At 31.2% G+C, this 25,079-nt stretch overlaps 1 protein-coding gene across 1 annotated transcript; it reads right to left on the bottom strand.

Moving 5' to 3' along the window:
* Window positions 1-604: 604 nt before the first annotated feature.
* Window positions 605-22,700, bottom strand: LOC111637080. The gene is made up of 3 exons (XM_023382488.1): window positions 22,622-22,700; window positions 21,553-21,725; window positions 605-700 (listed from the first exon to the last, which is right to left on the bottom strand). Exons 1-3 carry the CDS (start codon window positions 22,698-22,700, stop codon window positions 605-607), a joined length of 348 nt encoding a protein of 115 aa, XP_023238256.1.
* Between the last annotated feature and the right edge of the window lie 2,379 nt (window positions 22,701-25,079).

Raw genomic sequence — 25,079 nt, 5'->3', positions numbered from 1 at the left:
ATTAAAAAAGTTGCTTTATTAAATTAATAAAAATTACAAAAACATTAAATAATTCAAAGTATTTCTGAGAAATTCTTTTTTTTATTTAATCAATTTAAATAAATAAAAATAAAACATATAATTTATATATATCGTAATAAATTGCACGATTAATATATATAATTTGTATTATTATATTTTTTAATTATTTTTAAATATAATATAAAAGGTAACACGTTACTTAAAATCACAATAAGGCGATTAAATAATAAATCGGTAAAAAATATGTATAACAACAATTATAGCATAATTTACAGCCATTTTTCCGAAGAATTTTACAGAATTCTCAGGCCTTCAATTGATTTTTCCGGAATTTTTAAAATTATTAATATTATTTATTTATTTTTGTGTATAAACTACAGGCCTACACAAACACTTTTTCCCCTTTTTTAAAATTCTTCATTCATTCGATGCTTAAATTGCAGACATTACAATATACCCTGTTTAACGGATTTTTTCTTCAACTTTGATTCAATATATTCTTATTTTTTAAAAGTATTTTAACTCCTCTCCTTTTGAATATTGATAGGAATGAATTATTGTTGGACATTTCGCTTCAGACCCTTCAAGTAGTCATGAAGACGTAACCAGTCCACGTGATGGAGAATTTCATACCAAATATTTTAAAATGAAGCATTTCGTGATTTCTTCCGGCGGAAAACTGTTTAAAAAGTATAAAATTTGTTTTAAAATTTACTAATAAAAATACATATAATTATTTATAATAAAACGAAATTAATTAATTTTACTTTATAATTTTATAACACTAATTTTAAGAATCTCTTGATTTTAGTTATAGAAAAAAGTTTTTTATTAAGAAAATTAAAGAAATAAATTTAAGCTAACGAGCTAATTAATTAATTCGGCAAATATATCTTATATAATGCGTTAAATTTTATTAAGTATAATAAAAATTTGAAGTAAAATGATAGAAATTAGTTGACTTAAGATCAAAATAATAAAGATTTTTCATTAAAAATTCCTAAAGTTTCCTAAAATATTATGAGAATTTCACATAAAAATAGACAAACTTTCTATAGACGGAGCCTGACAAAAATAGGCTTTTAACTTATATTTTGGTAGGTCGTGGGAAGGGGATATCGCGCATAAAAGAAAAGTTTGATCCCAATCGAGTATAAAAACAGAGATAAGAGTGGAAGCGAATTATTCTCCCGCAGCCAACGAATGTAAACAGAATATAGTAACAGGTACTTCTGCGACAGAAAAAGCCAAACTTTCAGTCACGTGATAGGCAGGCTTTCTCAGTAAAAGCCCCCAACTGCATACGTATAATAGAGAATGAGATTCGGTGGAAATCGGTACAGGAAGGTGGCTTTCCACGAATAGATGTAATTGCAACGTTCCACTGTAGGGGCGTTACGAGAGAGTTAGGGGGCAGAAGTTGGGTTGTAGTTCGTGAGAAAGCCTACACGTGTATTAACCGAGCACTTATATATGACTACGGTTGCTTACATACGTGCATAATTTATGTTAACGTGACTGATAAAAAAATTATAAAGAGTATGTAACGTTCGGAAGATGTAGATAGAAATATTTTGTGTTATGGATCGATATTCGGCACGCTTTAAATGTACAGAAAAACATGTCTGCGAGATGATTAGTTTCCTCTAGAGTAGGCCCTATTACAGCGAAGGGCTAAAAAATTATTTATTCGATGCGTTTCTTGTGTAATATGAGAAACAAATCCTCATCTTTTTTGTCGAATTACGTAGTGTCGGATTTATATATAAGTTACAAACCTACATCTTAAAGCCTCACGCTAAACGCGTAAACTTTAGGGCCTCACATAAATTTACCTATCCCTTGGAGAGGGTAGAGCTTCTTACGTGTTATAGATTAGGTGCCATAACCAGTGTTAATTCGGTCTTGTCCAAGCATCTCTTACTGCCGAATGACCTTACTATTTAGAAGTGGGTTGTAACGGTTAACTTCATAAGTATATACCCACGTAGACTAAATTAAGGGCTTATATAACTTAAATGTAACGTAATCTATTTCTCGACATTTTAGTTGATGATAAACGCCCAATTTAGTCACGTTATTTTAGTATCGTCGGTTAAAGACGTGGCATGAATCGTCATAAAAGTTATCTTCGATGCTTTGTTAAATGTATAATCGGGTCCGGCCGCAGGTTTTGCCAGGCCTCCGGAAAAAGTTATTAGTGGGGCCCCAAAATATTTACGACCACACGATACTTATGCGTGGTGTTATATCAGTTTGAAATAACTCTCGTTTTTTGTTTTTTTGTTCTTATTTTCCGGGAAATTTTTGAACGCCCGTGGTATAAATTTGAAATTGCGACCTCTGTCTAAGGCCCGAAAAACCGACGTCTGAGAACAGTAGTATCAATTTGAACACAGACCGATTATTTAGTAACATTAGTGGTTTTTGTCGAATGACTCATCGTAATTTTAGTCCATATAAACAATAATGACAGACATTCGAGAGAGATTAGAGCTTATTTATATATATCAGATGTGCTGTTAATAAATATCGAATAAATATTGTTATAATAAATTAGTTAATAATGGAAGAATCTATTGATGATTCAAAGGCAATATTGATACAATTTTTAAAATGTTTTCGTATTTTTTTTTTAGATTGGGCACGAATTAGCCTAAATACGGACAAAACAAACTCATTTAGTTAGAGAAAGGAGAAACTCGAGAACTCTAGATAAGAACCCCGTCGTGGAGTCATAATTCAGTCGTGGAGTTTGATCTAATTTTTCTTCTACGTGTGCTTTTATTGTACAACTTCTATTCCCATTTACAAATGTATAATATAACTTTCTTAATTAAGCATAACTTCTCGGGTAATGTTCTAATATTCTTCTTTATGAACCCGTTTAAATCTATTAGACGATATTTTCTTCCTATTTTTGATTTTTAAACATTACTTTTACTGTTTAATTTACGGAATTCTCAAGTATAAATGAAAGGATGGAGGTAAAGCGTACTTTCTCTTCCTTCTATCACACCATTCCTTCTCATAAAACACACATATATGAGTGATAGGTAGATAGAACCGAACTCAGTATGAATAATATCGGTTCGACCCTCAGCTAATATGAATATGGGGAAGGAACCTTCTTCAATGATTTAAATTCAGCCTTCAATCGAAGAACTTAATCCAATTTCAAAGACTCGATGATGCGGGTTCAATCCCCAACTAAGGTATTTATTCACTTATAACGCGAAAACAATCTCACTTCTGTTACATTTTCCTTTAAATTTATCCACTTATAAATTTTTTAAACGTAATTTATCGCAGCTATCGACTTTTTTAAATAAACTCATCCACTTTCGTCAGTATTTTAATAAATCATTAAATATTAAAACGCATCATACTCTAGTTTATACACGATTAATATAATCCATATCTACAAATATAGTAATAAATCAAGTCTTTGTATCAGTAACATTGAAGTTGAAGGATTAAAAAGTCGCGTGCGATATTCTTACCCCCTTTTTACTAGGAAAATATCGATACTTAAATCGATGTTTACTATTAACCAATTTATATTCGAGTGGTTATATTCTTACAACGGATACTAACATTAAATTACGACTCCTTATTTATTCTTTAATAAATTTTGCAAACAGACTAATCCTATACCGAGAATTTCTGATGGTTTCGTATACGTTTTGTCTCATTTTGCAGCTTATAAAATGAGTAGTTTTGACGTATATCCTGATGAATCGCCTCGAATGTCCATTTGTTAACGCGGCAGTAACTTTGGGTTCTATACAAATAGCTTATTCATTTAATACGCTACTTCGCCATTACTTTTATATAAAGAATATAAAATATTTAAAGAATTTAATCAAAAAACCGACGCCATTTTTCCATAAAATTCTTTATTAATATTCAGTATGTAGAGAAAAATACATAAACTTTCGGGCATAAAATAATATAAATACAAGCCAAACGTGGCAAAGATTCGTATTTCTGTAATTTTTGATAAAGTTTATGGCAAAATTATTAAAAATGAACAGAATTTAAACACATAATAGTGTTAAAAATTATGCCGATTAATGTTGTGCAAAGTAAAGTTTATGACAAAAAAAATTGTCAGGCAATTTTTCAAATCTATGCTATTAAAATTGAGATATTTTATTCGAATTTATGCTCTTACAAGCGAGAGAAATTATCGTAAATTTATGTCGTTAGAAACGGGCATTTTAAACAGTAGATCTTTCTGCTTTGATGTTGAAAATGCTCTTATTTACGGGGGAACAATTATGCACTTCGGTAACGTCCCGACTAATCGAAAAAGTAATAAATTTAATATAAAATTGTAATCTAAACAGTAGCATTACAATAGCAGATAATTATATAGTATTATTAGGCTCACGACAGAAGATTCCCATACCGAACGACCACAATTCGATAATCATCTCTCTTTATTGTCGAAAATCACTTTATTCTTGGAAATCGTAGAATACAAGCATTAGATTTCAGGAATACGATTAAAACCCTCGTTTTCTAATAAATTACCTTCGTTATTTGTCCAATAGGAAAGATAAGTATCTTCGTTAAAGTTAATTTTCTCGATAAGATAGCACTTTACGTGTGAAGTAAAACGGGTTTAAAGATACTCTACGTTGTTTATATTAAAAATGATAGTTTTTCAATATAAAATAAGAAATTTCTCCCATAAATCGTTGCCATCGCGGTCCTAATTTTTCCGATACTAGAGTCAAATTTACACCTAAGTAAATAAACTATAGCTTAGGTCTGACGTTACGAAGGTACAGTACAACATAAGGCTTTCATAACGTCAGGCCTAAGTCGGAGTACCCAGGTACCATCGTCATTTCATAACTTAAAAATTAAATCATAAAATTTATTTAATAAATTTTGAAATGACGGCGGTACCTGGGTACTCCGGAAAACCGTCGGAGTGCCAACGAATTTTTCCCTTAAGGTATAACTTAAATTAGATTAATCCGCTCCATACCCTCAACACGCACCCATAAAAGCATTTTAACTAAGATTCAACATAGATTTAACAAGAAGCTTACAAGCCTAGCAGGCGCAAATCGTGACAAAAATCCTAAAAAATATCCATAGACAATACTAACTTGTAAGAGGCAAAAACGCCTATTAAATTAATTTGGGTCCAACGAAGAATTTTCGAATATTTTTAACAGCCGTCGTTACTGTTAGAAATAGGCGTGATTTAATTATAAGTTGTGAAGTTTAACACAAAGTATATAGAAAATTTCTTCTATCGGGTGATGATGGTTTCGTCGAATTTTTCCCCAATTTTGTGTCCAAAACCGAATTGTTCGAGTACCGACGTACAGTACCTGTACATGTACTTATTTCGAAATGAATTTTAAACTCTTTGTTTGCAATGATGCGAATTTGACACATGATTTATTCAAAAAAGTACGTACGATTCAGTCAAAAAACTCATTAAAAATCACTTTTAATTTAATTGAAAACATTTTAAACGAAATTAAATTTAAATCTTTTACAGGGGTTGGCGAAATAACAAACGTAAAATTCGTATTTTTAAACATATTTTCCCTTCACTTTTTGAACAAAAAGCTCTCGAAGTAAACTTCACCCAGCGAACCGCATTTCCGGACACGAATCGGTATAAAAAGATACATTTATTGGTGACGTAATCGATTTTTTATTATTACTTCGGTAGCATTAACTGTTTCTCTAATGCTAGAAAATACAATGAGATAACACACATCTTTTGCATTGTGCCTATAATAATATCAGTTCTCTTCAAAACTTGGCATTTTCATAATAGTTATTCCATTAAGCTTGAGATCTCTGACGGGAATCGATCTCCTGTCATTAGATGTAGAGGCTATAGCGGGAACCTATTAAGTGGCGTAGATAGGGGGAACAGAGGACAGCTTCAATTACGTTAAGAGTTTGTGACAATTGCTAGGGGAAGTCCCTTTTCAAAAAAGAAAAAAAAGAAAAAAGTAGTGGCTAGAAGTGACGTCTGCTTCCTCTAGATGCTCTGGGGATTTATCCGGGATGAGTTTTGATCCCGATGTGGATACAGAATTAGATCGGGGACAGATTAAGTAGAAAATTGCAGATCCTATACGTAGTAAGCCATTACTAAAACCGTTAACGTGATATCCTATAATTGACCGATTTCCCTCGGATAATAAAGTAATTAGTCGGACACACTGCTAAAAATTTCGGTAATTATTTAATAAGTTAGACCCATTCTTTAACGGCAAATACTTAAAAAGGGGGAATAAAACGTATTTTAAACAAATTTTTATTGCGACTTGTAACTTTTTAGTACATTTTATTCACAAAATCATGCTTTTCCACGAGAAATTTATTATTTCCATAATGGATATTTCTATTGCGTGCTTCCTCTTCGCACCACTTTCCTGTTTTTTTCTCACTTAAGTCATTGTTTAAATATCGAAAAAACTTATCCATCACCCCGTGACTTTTTTAACCATATTTTTCATTTATTCTTTTTTTGCGAATTCGACTACCTCGAAGGACGACGAAATGCTTTTATGGTGTTTAAACATTATTCACCTACGGGGGACAGCCTACGTACTACGACCAAACAATAACTAATGTTGGACAAAATGACGTGACAATGACAGTTTGGCCATGTCTACTCTCCATTGGATCTGTACTGTTGACACAATATTCGTGAGTACATCCGCTGACGTGTTTTGTTAATGCTTACAGACAGAAATGGAGCAATGGGAAAGGCTTTTTCGGGGGTAGAAATGGTACATAAGATGATGGATGATTTTTATGTAAACTTGAAGAAAACTTTGTTTGAGGCTGCATCGAGCTATTACACTTAAGATAATTGCCGCATCATCAGCAACCGGGGTTTATTTGTCTACAAGACTCAGAAAACTCGCGTGGTTCGGTATAACTTTGTTAGAAAATTATAAAAGTTTGGCAGAAATATAGAAAAAGTTAATTGTAAAATATTTCATTTCGGCCGAAATTCAATTCTTTAAACACTGGAAAACTTCATTTTTAGTTGATATTTTCATAAATTGTCGTCATTTTTGAAATTGCTTAATGAAAATTGACATAAAAACATTTTAACTACGCTTAAAATTAAAAAAAAAATCTTTAAAACACCCAAAAACTTGAAATTGAGTTTTTAAACAAACTATGTACTGTACATAAAAGGTCCATCGCGGGTGTATTTTACGAGGAGATTTTAAGAATTAAACTTAATTAGAGACCAACCATCGTATCTTCACATTAGAACAGTTAAAAGTATTTGAAACTTAAAAGAAAAAGTATACAGAAATATCGACAAATGGTCAATTTAATGAATACTAATGAAGACATTTATCAACTTCCGACCGGGTTTACACCAAAAATTTCGGTAGAAGAATGTAAGCAGATAAGAATAAAAGCAATTAAGTAGATACGCGCATGCCTTTAGTAGGGTGGACGGCCTCAAAAATCGCAAAGAGCCATCTTTAAATTTTACAGCAATACGAGCTTGTTTGTAATGAGGGAAAAGCCGTTAGCGTGTGCCACTAATCACCATACATCATCCCCCTATCTGTCTGTCGAGTCTACACTGATACGGGCAACGTCCAGCCTTCGACTCCGACAAAAAAACTTAATTGATTGTCTTGTTTATGCCTATCTCGTTGGCTTTATGTAGAAAATCATCTTTCCACTGGAATTAATGTAATTGTTCCAAAACTTTGCTATTACTTGCCGAATTAACTTTTATCGTAAAAGTTCCTCATACTCTTTTTTCTCTCGCAGGGTGAATAAATATACAGCCGCATACAACCCAAGAGATAGATTTTCTGATTATCTTCCTCTCTATACTTCTATAATCCTAAATTATGTAGTTATTAAACTACGTTACGGGCTTTACAAGGAAGCTATAAATACCTCCTGGTTGATCGAACTTACGAACAAGTAATAATTAAAGTATAAATCGCAATACGTAGGAGGTCGGTCGGCCCTTTTTTAGTTGTATTATTTGTATACTTATTTATTAATTAGACCGTAGAAAGCGTGAGGTAAAAAATACTCTGGCAGACATTAGGTTAAACTAAACGACATCTCTCTTATATAGCGTTATAAGGTTACGTCTCGTTATTACCGATTAAGCGACCGGGTTTCAAAACTGTCGACTATTGTATAATTTCCAATCTGCATACAATACAAATTACTAAAACTGTAGCCACAGTTAATCACGTCTTCTCCCCTTCTGGTCTAAAATGGGTAGCAGTTTGGAATCGTGATGAGACAGTTAGTCGAGATGAACGTTAGTCGATACGAGTGTCGTAAATCTGAGAGAAACTCCCGCAGTCGGTGCGTAATGTGGACCACGTCGCTTCGCTCCCTCCTCGCATCTGTAATTCGGTGCAAGATATATCGCGCGCAGCAGGAACCGTTGATCCTTAAGGGACGAAATCGTTTCGTCGCAGCTTAAGCACTGCCTATAATGATGCTATGGGTCATTGAATGGAATTCCCACTTCGGATACGACGAGTTGGCTTTTACAAGATAGTTTGGCGCTTAGATACGTTATCGAGATTGTATTCCGCCTGCTGGCATTCAATTTGTATTACTTAATTAGTCGAGTTGTAATTCCTTCTCCAATTTCACTCTTTACTCCGTCTTAAATACTTTAAATCGCCACTCCATTAGTGTTTTTCCTCTCCGTTCATTATTTTACCCGTGTCTCGTCGTTAAAACCTTTATTTAAATGAAGCCGCAGGATGGTTTAACGTACCACTTAACCACATTTCCACTACGATTAGCTTTAATTTAACTTTGGCAGTTCTATACGCCACTTTTATAAGCTTAGATTGAACATTTTTTCATTTTATACACGGTAAAATAACTGCAAAACTTCTTAACAATTTCTATTTCCTACAAAAATTATTTTATTTTTCTCTGAATTTTTTTCGACTTTTAGAGTTATTAACTTAATTACTTTACGATTAATTGAATGTGTCCCTTTGAACGAGAAGATTTAAATTAAAATGTTTTCAATGATTGTAATGTTCAAATGATGATGACGGGAGGATAATAAATTGTCTTTAGAGTTTAATTAAAATCTAAAATCATAAATTTTGATTTTCGAATAATTAAAGCGGGTGGCGATTAGCGTTTAATTGCCATAATCCACGAATAATTTGTGTTTAAAACACATTTCGGGGTGTCGGAAGTGCGACGATCTGCGAGAATACGCAGTTTTTGAACACGATGCGGGCCCTTTCTAAGAAATTATCATTTTTCCAGGCAAAATTATCCAATTTAATCGCTGTTTTAACACGTTGTTATAAAATATTTACTACAATTCAATTAAATTAGTTATAAATTAATTTTAATACATCGAAATAAATTTTCGACTTACTGAACTGGAATTTCATTCCATACAATTTATGTTGAACTTAAAACCTGAGAAAATTCAAAGTAATTAAATAACCATTAACAAATTTATGAAAAAGTCAAGGAAATGCGATAATTTCCGGATTTTACCATCATACGGAAATACAGTTTTACACTATAATTTGCAAAGTTTCAGAAAAATTATCGAGAAAATCTATAGCGCATCAGAAACAATAATAATATAATATACTATAAACGAGAAATCTGATAATCTGTAGATAAAACATGGCAAAAGTTGCACGATCGCGTATTAATCGCCACTCTACATGAATTTTTGATAGGAGGAAAGTCATCACTGTCGAGCCTTGTAGAAATTCCTAACAATCAATAAACTTCTATAATTAAAAAACAAAGATTTCTACTTGATATAGTGGCATATAGATAGACGAGACATTCTAATAACCTTTACCGGACAATTTTCATGCTATAAACACATTACTCCGGACCAAATATATCAAATTATTACAATTAAAGCAATATTATTTCGAAAACAACCAATCTCGCAGCGATATTTATCTCATTCTGTCACGCGAAGAGCATTTGTGACGTTTAAATCCCCGTGTAGAGCTACACACCATCGAATGCGCTACTTTAGTAATATTTGTCAAAAGGTAATTTTGCTAACGGAAATACATGGTGACACCCATTTCACTGTTTATCGCGTAAAGTTTAGTTTCTTTAATACACAAAAGAGTGTGTTTGTCCGTCCTCGACGATCTACAATAAGGAAAAATCTGTCCGCATTGAATAGCAAATAAAATTTTGGCATTCATAACAAGAGAATAGCAAAATAATTAACTTATGCATAATTTAACAATGTTAATTAATATTTTATACCGTCGTTGGACCTACTCACGTACTGCGATTACTATCTTGTTTGTTAGTGTTGTTTTTTAAATATTGTTTAAACTTAATGAGTCAGCAAAGGGGAAAACGCGGAAAGAATTCAATTATCTGTCAGTAAAAACCGAAAAGACAATTATAATATAAATTAATGATCCGAAACAATGCATTTAATTAAAGATATACTCCAACGACAACACTCCATAACAAATAATTAGTTAAGGAAGAATCAAATGACAAATCCACTTCCATATCACGACAACCCACAGAGTATCCTATCTAAGTCCCCGGCTTCCGCAGATTGGCAGAGTGAAGTGTAGTTTCATCTGTTCCAAGGATACATTAGGGATGACGCCTGACAGAGACGGATGAGAGCATCACTAAAGATAGCGAAGAGGGAAAGATATCCAGCGGGGGATTTATACAATTTATCTCACGCCCGACCCTAGTCAGAATCCCGGCAATTGACGACGACACTCGGTTATCTGCAAAACTGTCAAGTTTTTGGTTGTCTGTACAGATTGCCTGTCATAGTGCAGCATTTGTCTGCCGTCTGCTTACCAGAAGCGATAATGGATAGCCCCTCTTTAGCCGTTTCGGTTATCAAGGTATCGCGAACAACCCAGCTCAATTTTCTAAATGTACAGTACACAGAGAAGAATCAAAGCTTTAATTTCCACACCGGATAATTACAATTTAATAACCCCGGTTTTTTTCTTCCGTCAGGTTCTACGTGTGTAGTTCTAATCACAAACGGCACCCCCGGGAGTGGCGGAGTCAAAACTTGTATAAATTCGTAGAAGGTGTTGTTCGGTGTGTGTGTGTGTGTGTGTGTGTGTGTGTATGTGTACACAACACAGGGGAGAGAAGGAATATCGACACCTCGAGAGAAGAGGACTAATGTCTTTCGGGGAAATGTTTATGGCGTGTGGGGTGCTTCATTGATTGGGAGGAGTCCATCCGTGTATTAGGTTAGCTGGAGTGACGAATGACGCTCGCTTCTCGTAATCGGATTTATCTTGCCGATTGATACATGGCCAGTTGGCACTCCTCAACTTCTCTGAACTGATAAATATTTATTCCCCTTCGCTGCAATGAAAAGTAACTTTCACGCGAATAAACACGGCAATGGTAAAATGAAGATTAGTGGACGTTTGACAAGCATTACACGCCACTACACCGTTCTGGATTGATGACTCCACTACAAAGGTTTATGGAGTGTAATGATGATGCCTTTACGTACAATAGCCTATGTATTTCTTCCCTCGTTGCCACTAATTTTTGTACTCGTTTCTATTCTTTTCCACGGTTTAACTACAACATTAATAATTTCATCTAGACACACCGTGTCTGTTCGAACGGTCGAGATAAAGCGCCGTTTTGACGTAAATTTGACGTCATCCTTTAGAATTTCTCATTATAAGCTCGAAGACGCGACGCTAAATTGACGTAAAAGCATGTATTATCTCAACCAACCGAACACAATTAATCGACTCGTCAGAAAATGTTCCTCCCCGTGTAATGCTATCGGTTAATTATCTAGTCGTGATCGAAAGGTAAAAATTCGGAGAATATTATTGTTTTAATTATCTTTGCTCCATTTACTCTGGCTGGATTTTGTTTATAACTGCACCATCTTGCAGTAGCCACAACTTGTAAAACGAGGAATAAGCGTGTAATTTGAATAAAAATATTTTATAAGAAAAATTAAGCCTATTAATTTACATACGTTGATCTGCAATGCGGCCAGCGTGGCTGTACAGTACCTCGTACTTGGAACGAGTCTAACTTCAGAGTTTGAACGAAAAATTCGAGAAAAGTTTTCCTTTGAGTTCGAACGATGCTTCGAAGTTCGAACTGCGCGTGCATTGAAAAATGCGCTAGTAGCATAAACGCAATCTGTTACGTGTCCAAGTTGTTTCGCTCTCACGTTATGCTTGTATGTTTTCCGTGCTTTTTTCGCTTTATTTTAGGCGTCTTTCGTGTATATATTACTGTATTGTGTGTTATTTGTCGATTTTTTTTGTCGACAGCTTTTGGGAGCCCGTACATTTTATATCCTTTAGTTGAAAATGTCTCCAACGAAACTTTTAAAACCGCATTTAGGCAGTTCGGAATTTAGGAGCATTTTCCCCAAACGCATTGCATTTTTTTTTACTGTTTGTAGGCATTACATCATTTTCGAAATTCTCAAAGTATAATATGCCCCACATGCTTTTTATCCGAAGACATTACTTGATGTTATTCGAGTAATGTCTTCGGGAGTAAACAAAATGTGAAGTAAACAATTTAAAGTAAGATTCTAAACAAGAATAAAATCTGACATTATCTGTAATATGCTCAATTTTACAACTGTTATAATTAAATCACGCATCTCTGTTAAGATGCGGAAGTCGACGGTGTGCGAACAAAATCTGCAATTTTCGTTTTATTACGTAGTGTTTACGTATTTTATTTATTGCTTTCGTGTTTTAATTTATTATTAGGACATTTAATTGTTATTTTTTAATCTTAAATTACGCGTATTTGAAATGGTGTTAATTATATCTGCATCTAAAGGCTAAAACGTTTATCGTATACCTACAAATGATTATCGAAGTACGGGACTGCTGCAATTAGTTTTGCAATTGCTCTGGACTGTCTTCCGACTGCGGTGTAGAACGTTCGGACAGACAAATTAGAAATTCGTTATAATTTACAATGTAGTCGAGTAACCTATAAGCTCGGGAAACATAAAAAAACTTAGCGAAACACCCTTGGAAACTAAGCTTTCCCATAAAAACATTATTCCTATTGGTAACAAGCGACTTCCGAGTGCGAAGTGCATAAAGTTCGCATCCTGCATCCTCCAGAGAAGTAACAAAAAAAGCTGGAGGGAGATGACACGCTGGTTATATAGTAATTACAGAAGTAACGCGATTAGCCGTCAGTGGTCGACATCCATTGTTACATTACAGTCTATTATACGAGATTGGCTAGTGATTTGGTCGTCCCCCCGAGGGCTACACGCATGGTCAGTGGTCCGTAACACCCGACACGGAAAAGAACCTTATGTTCCCTTCTCGTTTTGCCGGAAAATTGAAAACTTTTTAGAATAGAAGAGTAGTCAATCCGAAGAAGATACTCGTCCATTGTTAATTTTCGAGGATATGATTAACGGTGGTGATGTCCCACTGGGAGTGTGCCGCATCAATTTTACTCGAATAACAAAAGAGTATCTGTGTTAATGTGACTAGCCAGCGAATTATCTGACAGACAATTTGTAATTCTCTTTTATACCCAGATCAACAAGTATATTGCTCTTGGCAAATTTAATCTTTCCACAATACTTAAGTCTTATGTCACATTTTCAACTTAATTATTTTTATACAATATGTTTAATAGACGCGAGAAATTTTTCTGGCATGTTAAATTATTTTAGAAATTTTATGCTAAAGTTAACGAATTACACAAAATTCGTACGGTTTTATAACCGAGTTAAGGTATTGTACTGCGTGAATATTGCCGATGACATTTACACGTCATACTGTGTCGTTTACTCATAATTACGCGTAAAATTATTAACGTTTCACGTGTAAACGAATCTACGTTATTCTAACGTACAAATATTTCTTGTATTTACTTGAAACTAATTGTTAGGTCTACGCGCAAATACGTCCTGTAATACGGAAATGTAACTATTTGAAATCAATTATTGCAATGTATTAATGTAATATTTAAGTGTAACCGATTTTTGTAATATGCACATACATTTCTTGTATAATTGTAAGCGAATATTCTTGTTGTAACACATTTGTATAGGTATATTTGAATTTATCGTTATTATAGACAATTTCTCTTTTGCACACGCCAATCCGATTGTTGTAACACGAAAATATTTTGTTTAAATAAAATTGTTTCATTGTAATGTACTGTACGTATCTAATAAAACCTACGTAAAGTAATATATAAATCTGATAATTTTCTTATATTTAGTTTAAATTAAGTTTATCTCTGGCGTGTTTAATTATGTGATTGACATATTCACCTCTCCTACTAATCTCTTTTAACGGTATAATTCGTAGATAATGCCCATTAGTTAATCCTTCGAGCCTATTCGGTAGGAGTGTGTCGAGTTGCTGTCCTTTATCGCTGCACATCTAACTACTTGTTATCCTCTCGTGCATCGTGCACACAACTAACAAAAGGAAGTCTGGCGAGCAGCAAATCGAAGTTGGCTATCGCTTATACAATCGAACGAGATATATATCAGTCTAGGGCATTTTTTATGCAGCAGGGAGGTCATTCTCTCCCACGAGGAGCATCAAATTCCACGCCCGGAGGTGTGACATAATTAATCTCTGGATAGAAAGAGAAAGTAAATCAATTGCAGCATATATTTATGCACTCCGGTTAGATTTATATGTCTCGGGAGTTTTCGAATTCAAAGTGATCAAACAATCGGAATTAGTTCCACTTTGAATAATTAATATAGCCTAATGTAATTCGATAAAAATTAATGTAATAATATCTAAATGTATGCCTCTACCGCGTATTACGTTATGGTTACGTAGCGAAGGGTTTTTGACGTTTAATTTCCTCTCGGTCACGTGCGCTATAATATACCCTCCGGTTAGTCACGTGACCCGCACCTCCGTTATAAATCCGGCGGTTACGTCATCTCGTAAGGGGGGATAAATGGTTATTTTGTTGCCTACCGCTGCTGATCCTCTTTCAATATACGTTCGACATTATGTTTTGATTCCATGTTTTGTACGAATTGCTTTGTTTAATGCCTTTGAAAGGAAGTTGAAGCGCGTTTGTACGCAATCGTTATCTCATTAGACATCGGATAGTTCACCCTATCGAAATTAGATACAAAGGGGAGCAACAAACTATGACATTTAACATAAGGCATGATAATAAGACATTTATAACACAGTTATAAATATATACAGGTATAGGGCTCTTACTACACCTCTATATTAAGTACTGTACAATACATTGCTTTGTAAGTTACATACTTCTTGTACTGTACGTGAATTATACTCAAATATTATAGTTTTTCGCCCCCGTTAACTAGCAACTGTGCATTCTATAATTTATATTTAAGTTGCATTTAGGTTTATAAGAAAAGTTTTTTTACATATTCTATTTATAAAAAACATTTAGAAAGTTTTGCTTAGAATATGAAAAATATAATAATTATATTTCACACTTAAATGGATTTTATTCGAGTTTCGAGCTATACATAACAACATAGACTACCTATGTACTGTACCGTAGTCGTATTGTACTGTACAGTACAATAGTATAACTATATTGTTAGATCGAAGTTAACGATGGTGATTCGTTATAATGCCGAAAAACTTCGTATAAAATCAATTTTAATTGTTAGAGCAACAAGGAAAGAATATTATTAAAATGAATTTCTGTTTTATTTAAGTATTTACTCATATTTTTTATGGTGATTTTGTCAATTCTATAAAAGGAAAACTCGGTTTATGATTCGTAATCACAAGTGTGGAAGCATACGAAACAAAACATGGTTAACTGGCTTTTGGGTCGTATAAAGCAAATGTACAAAATTAAAATTAAAAATAGAAATTTAAAACTTTTAAATTAAAACATATTAAAATTATCTGAATTACTTTGTAGGTATTATTAAGGGACGGTGTTTATAATACAGTACGTTACGTGCGTGAAGTTCAGTATTAAAAAATGCATCAATAAAAAAGAAAAATTAACATTTCAAAGTGAGGGAAAACAACAAAATCTATTTTTAATTATGTTTATCCAGTGTATTTTTTAATTTACTTTCCGAAAAACCACTAATTATCAGTTCTAAGAATAGAGCTGAATCATCATCCATACGAACTCAATAAATAGTAATATATTATTATAATCCTAAAATGAGTAATTGGTGTAATTATCTAAAAACCCTGCACCGAATAAATTTTAATCAGTTACAGAAAAATCCTCTATATAGACTATATATATTTGTAAATTAAAGAATTCACAGAATCAAAGCTGGATCTGCAAATGTGCACGCAATCTTTAATACCTTAGCGAATTGTTAAATATTTAATTTTGATTGTTGTATAGACAAGAGTACGAAAAAACTGTCATTCGTTATATTTATCCGGGGTTTCATGTCTGCGAAAGGTTGGAAAATGCGAGATATGATCGCTAACAATTAGTCTAGATGTATGTTAATTGAACAACCTGTAGATTTCGTGCACAATCTTTTGATGTCCGAGCATTGTCAATTAGACGAAGAAGGTTTTAATTACGTTAATTAGCTCCTAAATTGTGCTTAAATCCTATATAATATGGTAAATAACTTATAAAGAAAGTTATTCAAAACAAATATTAGCTACTCTTTGCATAAAAATTTTAATATTAAATCAATAATTCATAATTTATATATTTTTAACCAGGACTAAAACAAAGCAGGACTCATTAAGCAATTTCTAAATAAAAATATAAATAATTTAAAACACAATTGGGTAACTTATTATGCATTAATGCTATTAATTAGTTTCTATGGTAAGATTTTTGTATGTCTACTGGGAATTGTGTTACCTGTAAAATTAGAGGCTCTACTTTATCTAGAATTATGAATATAAAATCAAGCATTAATATTTTAGAGATTAGAGCATTCCCATTCTAGTGTTATATAAACTATAGAACGTATTGTACGGTACTGTACAATAAGTTTGTCTATCTCTAAACACAATTTGATTAAATCGTTTTTGATTCACCCTGTATGCATATAATAGATTCGATTTTAAATATAAAATTCAAATTAGGGCGTGGATAACAGAGAATAATACAGAAAAATAGCACGCTACGAGGGGAGGGGAATGGAATAAAAATATATTAAAAATGCAATTAAGAGATATTAAGAAATTAAATAAATTACAGAATATTTGATACTCAAAATTAGCTTTTAAATAACTGTTATTTAACGAAATTGAATTCAGAGTAAAGGGGAGAGAGAAAGAGAATAGGTCTACATCATTAGCTAATATATTTACCAATATACAATTACTGAATCGAGTTATTCTATTACGTATCGATTTAAGTAGAAAAGTAGAGGAATTACTATCGAATTTTTCCAAGAAAATAATTGACGTTAGTCAGAATATACAAAGAAATAATGCACTTTCCTATCGCATCCGATACAAACTTTCTATTAAGGAATGAAAGAATGACTTTTTGCCTGCTAATTACTTCGCAATGATTGACGTCACGTCGAGTAATGCAAAGGTTGTTGGTAACTTTTTATATTTCCTTCAATAGATTTCGAGTAAGAGAGAAAATTTCCACTTTATTCTGGGTTAATTTGGTTAAAATAATGGCAATTTGAGGATTTTAAATCTCTTTTATTTATTAAAATTCCGAAAGAAATTATATAATTTTTGTATTAAAAATTATTATTGAAAGTTAAGTAATTGAATAAATTAACTTTTTCCAATATTTAATTCGTGAATTAAAGTTAATTATTACTACAAATAAGACAATTTACAGTAAATTGCTTTAAGTTCTTTATCCCCAAATTATATAAAACGAGTAATTTTCAGCACATTATTTACATAAAATTTGGAAAATTAATTTTTATTTCAAAATTAAATTTCGATTTATTAATTAAAGCAAATTCATTAAGTTTTGAAATTATAAGAAAACTTTTTCCGCTACAGTCTCAATAAACACTCTGTTCTATCGAATGTTTGATATAGTAGAGGGGCCAAACCGTGACGTTTCTACCCAATAGGCGCGTAGGGCCTCGTTGTCTCCGAAGGCCTCAAAAATACATAGAAAAAGATAATATGCCCGTAAAAATTTATTATTAAATTATAATAGCATTATCGATCAATTTGCAAATTTAAAAGCACGAAAGGTAGGTAATACTAACGAGACAAATTACGTAAATGGTTATAAATAGAGAAAAAGCTAGTTATTATTTAAATTTTATTGTTTTTTAACCTAACAAAGCACTTTTACGTAAAGGGACTGGTAACAAAGTTGCATCTAGGGCCCGAAAGCGACACGATCCACCACCAAACACTTCTCCTTTTAATATTCTGTGCTTATCTAAATAAAGTATTGTGATTTAAAACGAGTCTATTTAATTCATAATCAATAATAAGAAATCCATAAATCGTGGTAACGGCCAGCGATTTTAACAAAATCGATGGCACAGCATTTACGTGACTTATATACACTGTCCACTTATCATTACTCTGCAATATTATAGAGATAAGTATTCAGATTGTCGTTACGTACAGTAAGAGAGACAATCACTTGTTTGTACAGTAATTTTGCTACAGTTGGTCGTAATGTACGTGATCTGAATGATTTATTTCGGACGGCGCTTTTGTTTGTCATAAATTGCAAAGTTAAAATTATTCTCATCGATAAAAGTACACGTTATATATTCAAAATACAAAGTTATCTAGTTAGGATCGTATGAGGGATGACACACAGTTAAAAACAGCCAACAGGCTTATTTAAGATAAATATTATCTTCGCTTTCTTAATTAATTACTTGTTTCTGTTTCCAAATGAAATTTATGAAATTTATGCTTTGATAATTGAACTTTTATAAAGAAAATCGTGATTCCCGCGATTTAGCAAAGGAATAAAATTAATTATATTTAAGAAATCCTTATAAAACTCGGTATTTTATCGGTAAAATTATTGGCATTTCTCCGAAAAATTAGATTTTTTTCCTTTACCAAAAGAAAGTTCAATCGATATCCTTTCTTTATATAAAAGAAGGACTGAATATGGGATCCCTGTACATTAAGGGCTTAAGGTAACTGACCCGTCCCTATCAGGGCCTATATCTATATTAAACTAACCAATATTTATCAGAAATTCAAAGTAGAAATTAAAAAGTTTAGCCAGTTTATTTGATAACTTTTATATAAAAGTCTTGACTGAACGAACATTACTTTTTAATTGATTGTGTTTATCAAGCTAAAATAGATACATTAACACACAAAAAAATCATTCAAAGTAAAGCAGTATTTATGTACCTTAATTACAATTTCCATCAAAAGTTTACTGTTTTTATTTATTTTATTTTAAATCGATTAATCGTTTCTCGCAGCCACTTATCATATTCATCTGTCAAATAAACAACACTGAGTAAATAACGTGTGGAAAAATCAAAGTTTTCAAACATATATTTATAAATGTAAATTCTATTTAATGTAATTAAAAGCTTTAATATCATAAAAACCTTCCTCATTAATGAGTTAACGAATTGGAAATTATTTAAATGTCAAGGCTTTTTGTACATTAAAAATTTCTTTTTCTATAACTAAGCTGTAGTATTGTCTTAAAGATATCTTAAATATCATTAAGATAACTAGATAACTATTTGTATAATTTGATAGCTTATATAATTAGATAAATACTCACTTAATCCAGTTGAACTACTCAAATTTTAAACATAATTAAGAGAGTAAACTAGTCGAAACTAACGCGATGATATTGTTTAGAAGTTATAAATTTAGTTTAATGCACAATTTAACAAACAGAATTTGTCCGAAAAAGTAAAAAGTTTGTACGCGTGACGTTCTCTTCTCTGTAATTCTATTTAAGTAATATATAAGTTAGTAAATGGACTTACATAAATATCTTTTTATGTTATTTTATGTACTGTACTGTACCTTTGAATAATTTTATAGAATTTAAGGTTTGTTTACAGAATTCTTATACTTAAATTGATTGTTATTTTTAGTGCTTAGATAAGAAAATTTTGTTTTCTCGCTTACGAAAGACAACTTAGGAGTAAATTTTTCAGTTTAAAACCAAGAGAAAGCATCAGTTAATGCCTAATTTACGAAAATTTGCCTTTTAAAATTTACGCAATCTACAAATTAAAAGAGTTATATTATTTATAATAATTGTATGGTTAGCTTATCATAATATTGTAGCGTGTATCTAGAACTATGTTTGAGTGGAATAAAATATTTCACTTATAATTATATTATTTAGCCCAAAATTAAAAGAAAATAATATTTTAAACAGTAAGTTATAGAATACCAATTACAGATTTATTCATTTATAGATTTAAATAAGCATATACAAGTGTAAAATGATAAATTATAAATGATCATAACGCTAACTTTTGACCAATTAAACTGTAAACCATAAAACTATAAACTACCACATTTAAATTGTTACGTAATGTTAGAAAACTACCACATTTAATTGTAAACTTAGATGTGGCAGTTTAACTACAATTATAAAACTGTAAACTTAGAGACATAGCACGAAACTGTAAACCGTATATCTGTAGATTACAATACTTAAGTGCAATTATATATATACTCATAAATACCCATATATAATTGTAAATTACTGTTAAAATTATACATTAAAATACATCAATGTTAAGAATTTTTACTTAATATTGTTGTAGAATGAGATGATTAATCGAGAAACAAATACTGTAATTACAAATTTCTCACAATTAATTCGAATTCAATCGATCAAAATTTATTTTATTCATTTTTAATAGTATAAGTAATTTTAAAAAATCAGCAAAAATCTGAAGATGTTAGAACTAAATATAATAAAACTTTAAAGATATAAACATACATTTTAAATTGATTCTTTGCAAGAAATTACTTTTATAAAGTATAGTCGTACGTAACAGTAACCTTTGAACTTGTTTTATTCCTTAGAGAGTGATATTTCTCACTTTAATACATGACAATGTACAGTACACAAGATAATCCGACTGTTTAGACATTCATTTAATTTTTTTGCATCGAGTCTAACATTAAACGTACGCAAATTAATCTTACGTTTTCTGCCCAAATTTCAAACGTTTTTCTTACGAAAAATGACGTAACAAATTGTGATAAAGGCGAAAAATACGCGTATACGTTACATAATAATTAAATACGTTATAAAATACAAAAGTGATCGATTAATTTATAATCCCCTGACGTGCAATATATATTTTAAAATTTGAATTTTTATAATACGTCATAAAACAAAACTGATAAAAAATCAAATAATAACTTATTTGTGACGTAACAATGGAAGAAAAACTAATAATTAATTATCGTGCGATAACATATTTGTGACGTAAAAGTATAAAATCTTGTAAAAACTAAATTGAATTGACAGTTAAAAACTACTCGAAGTAACTTAAGCGCAACAACGAGGAAAAACACGAATAAAAGCGTACTTTAGAAATAAAAATAAAATTGATAGATGATAAATTTAAATCCGGATTTAACTTACTTTTAGCGCATTACTTGTAATTTCCATGTTATCTGCTATTTGTTTGAGTCTTCTTCCCACTCTTGTAATCGCCGTTTGTTTCATTCTCAATTTATCTTCGCAGCAGATAACGAGATCTGGTAATGGCTTGAGATAATGAGAAGTGGCTACAGTTGCCTGTTGATTCAAAACACCTGTTGGAAGTAGAAAAATTGAAAAGCTACTCAACACGCTTTTCATCGGAAAAGAAGAGGAATAAACCCACACCGAAATATTTCATACACGTTTAATTTATTTCTCTGCCACCAGATAATTAATTATAATTTACGATTGATTATACCGTTTTGATGCTTTTTAATTATTTTTTAATTCTTTTAATATTTAAAACTGTACAAATTAATTATTAATATTTTGGGTATTTTAAGTCGATGTTTTACTTATCACGTATCCATTTTAGTTCGTGGCTAAGTTATTTAATTAATTACAGCGAAGTTATCCAGTTACAGGAAGTTAAATTTACTTTAGGAAGCGTTAACACAGTAGCGTAATTTTCTATCACATTTTAAGAGAGGAAGGAGAGTATGACGTATATATGACAACGAAACAAGTATAATGTAAGGAATTTTACATTAAAAAATGCACAAGAACACTACTTTTTAGCTATTGTGTTAATAAAAAAACGAAAGCTAAAATAGCTAAAATATCGTTTTAAAAACTATATTATAAGCTATTTAACTTCCTTTATTTATTAACGCAATCCTAAAGTTTAAGGGTCTTTTAGCTACTTAGTAAAAAGCCTTTAAACTATTAACTATTTAGCTAAATAGTAATACTTTAAAGGGTGTTTTAGTTATTTAAATACTAACAAGTTCTTAAAATCTAAGCTTAAACAGCTGGAGGAATTTTTAAAAATGTCTTTTTAGTAAAAATATATGGTTTAAACTTACGGATTACAAACTCATGCAACAAAACGATTTAAAATTTTTAGTATTATTTTATAAATTATAACACTCTAAAATAATAATAAAACTATAAACTGTAGAAATTACAAGACATTGGTATGTATATATCTATATATGTAAATGCTCACCTCCTTCGCAGCATTGACAAATGATTTCGGATTGGGAATCGAGCATATCTTTCCAGTGTTTGTAACAGAGAAATGGCATCGCTCGAAATCACAAGTTATCAAACACGTGGTTTTTGTGATTGTTCCATAAGACCACGTGGCGTCAATCGTCTGTCGACTAAAATGCACAGAGCAGACTCAGTCGGTTATCCAATAACCGCGGTGCATCGTCTGTCATATACAATTGAAGCTATCGTGCGTCATCCCCGAATTCGAAGATGTTTCTACTATTTTTTTGAATCTTATTTTATTTAAACTTTAAATTGACTTCGGGTAAGGTCTTTTATGTTAATTAGCAAATTAATAATAGCAATTTTCTTCTATACAAGACAACGATTGATGTAAATGTATGTAAATGATAATAGATAAGTGTCTCTCCTACTTAAAGTTTTGTGGGTGACGAATGAAAAAAAGGGCACAGTTTTACACGTTTGAAGAGTAATTAAAAGTGTGTACATAATGATAACGATATCTAAATGATTGCATACAATTGGATGAATTTTAATTAAATCGTAAAAGTTACAACGAGTTTTTTTATTAATCATTAAACATTTGGCATTCTTCCACCAAGTTTTTTTTGCGTTTTATCTTAATTTTTTGGATGGAAAAGTAGGAAAAAAATTATAAATATTCATGGCAAACTTTGTCTTTTTTCTTGTGGGATTTTTTATTATTGAAATAGATTAGAAAATATTTGATTTGCATATTTTTCTCGTGTTGAATTTACTTTATTACTTTCATTGTTGTATATATGTACTGTACTGTGCATTTCAGTAAATCAGTTTCGTTCTACGTTAGGGATATACGAGGAAATTTGTAGATAACAAGCATTTCTCGTGTATGTTACTACAATATATTCGTTTCATTTATGTAACAGACACGTTAATAATGACACGCCACAATGAAATAAACAGTAAAAAAAGAAACAAAATATGCAAAATCTAGCATTTTTATTTGTAAAAATCGTCCTTTCGATAATAAAAGTGACCAATTTTAAGCATAAATAAACAAAAAGAACTCGTTTAATTATTTTCAAAATATATTTAAACTATCAAATTAATTGGCTTATACGTAATAATAATAAATTTTCCCACGTATCGCATCATTAAAAATTTCTAATTAATTTATACCAGGTGTACTTTTTAATATATCACCCGCTACAAAATTAAAAAGTATGCGTGTAACCAGATTTAATTAAATCATCCAACTGTAGAGAGTTAAAAAGTGATATTTTCGAACAGACAAACGAACGGGTAAACGCAAAAAACGTAATATTAGGTCAAAAAATCACTTGTTGAACATGTTTCTTATGGAATAACGTTACTAGAAAGTTTAGCTGGAAACACGCGAACACACAGGACGTACACGCGATATCGCGTAGAAAACGAAAGAAACTAAGCTCTTAAACTTGCTTAATTTAACAGATTCTTTATATTTAGTTAACTTTTTAAAGGGGTAAAGGGATTAAATTAAACTCTAAACAATCGATTATTGGGAAAAATGATAGAAGTTTTCATCAACCAGTTCTGGGTTTATGAATATTTTAACATTGATTCCTATGTTATTATTTACAGTTATATTATTATTATTATCAGTTTTAAATCACGTGATAGCCCTTATCTGTTTGAGAAAAAGTAAAAATATATTTCCCCCTTTTCAATGTTGTCTAAACAGATGATTTCGCTGCACGCAATCTTTACTCGACAGTGAAACAGCCATTGCAGGGGGGAACGAATACATCGATTGACTCCAGACCAGGCTGAGAGGGTTGGAACGATTAAATCTCTGGGTAATAAACATTTATCAGATGAATTTTGACAGGAGGAAAGATACCACCAGCTCCTGTATATACTCTTTAAAACACTCTAAATGGACTAAAGTTACGATTATTTCTATTATGATCTGATAACGAATGATTTTTCATCGCTGAATTCTACCGAGTTTAACGCTTTTTTAGTAAAATTAATCGTTTTTTCTCGTTAAAACTTATTATAATTTTATGTTTGCTTCTGTACAAAAAGCTTCAGTTGTTTATAATGGAAGAACTCGTAAAATGAGAAGAATTACAATTTTATAAAACAAATGTAAAATTAAGAAAAGAAAAGAAGAAGAAAAAAAATTAAACTCCTTTAACTTGTTTTATTTAATTTCATATTAAATCGTCTTCACTCATATTTTAAAAAAATATATAAAATTTAATTAATTAATAATTCAATAATACTTTTATTAATTATTAACAAATGATTAATTAATTAATTAATTAATTTTTACATATTCAACGTTAAATCTTTATTAACAGTATAAAACAAATGTACAATAATTAATATTTTGTGGTTGTTTTTAATGGATTAAAATTGTTCCCGTAGTTTAATAACGTAATAACAGCTTAAAATTATTAAAACTATTCGTAGCCAAATTA

The sequence above is a fragment of the Centruroides sculpturatus genome, unplaced genomic scaffold (genome assembly GCF_000671375.1).
Source record: "Centruroides sculpturatus isolate CEXI.00-Female unplaced genomic scaffold, Cexi_2.0 scaffold776, whole genome shotgun sequence".
In the NCBI taxonomy this organism is placed as follows: domain Eukaryota; kingdom Metazoa; phylum Arthropoda; class Arachnida; order Scorpiones; family Buthidae; genus Centruroides; species Centruroides sculpturatus.
This window is presented reverse-complemented; position numbering and strand designations above follow the sequence as displayed.

Coding starts and splice junctions, on each gene's coding strand:
- LOC111637080 (XM_023382488.1), bottom strand. CDS start 22,700: ATGCCATTTCTCTGTTACAAACACTGGAAAGATATGCTCGATTCCCAA. Junction 21,726..22,621: donor TTGTCAATGCTGCGAAGGAG/GTGAGCATTTAC, acceptor TACTTCCAACAG/GTGTTTTGAATCAACAGGCA. Junction 701..21,552: donor TTACAAGTAATGCGCTAAAA/GTAAGTTAAATC, acceptor CTTTTTAAACAG/TTTTCCGCCGGAAGAAATCA.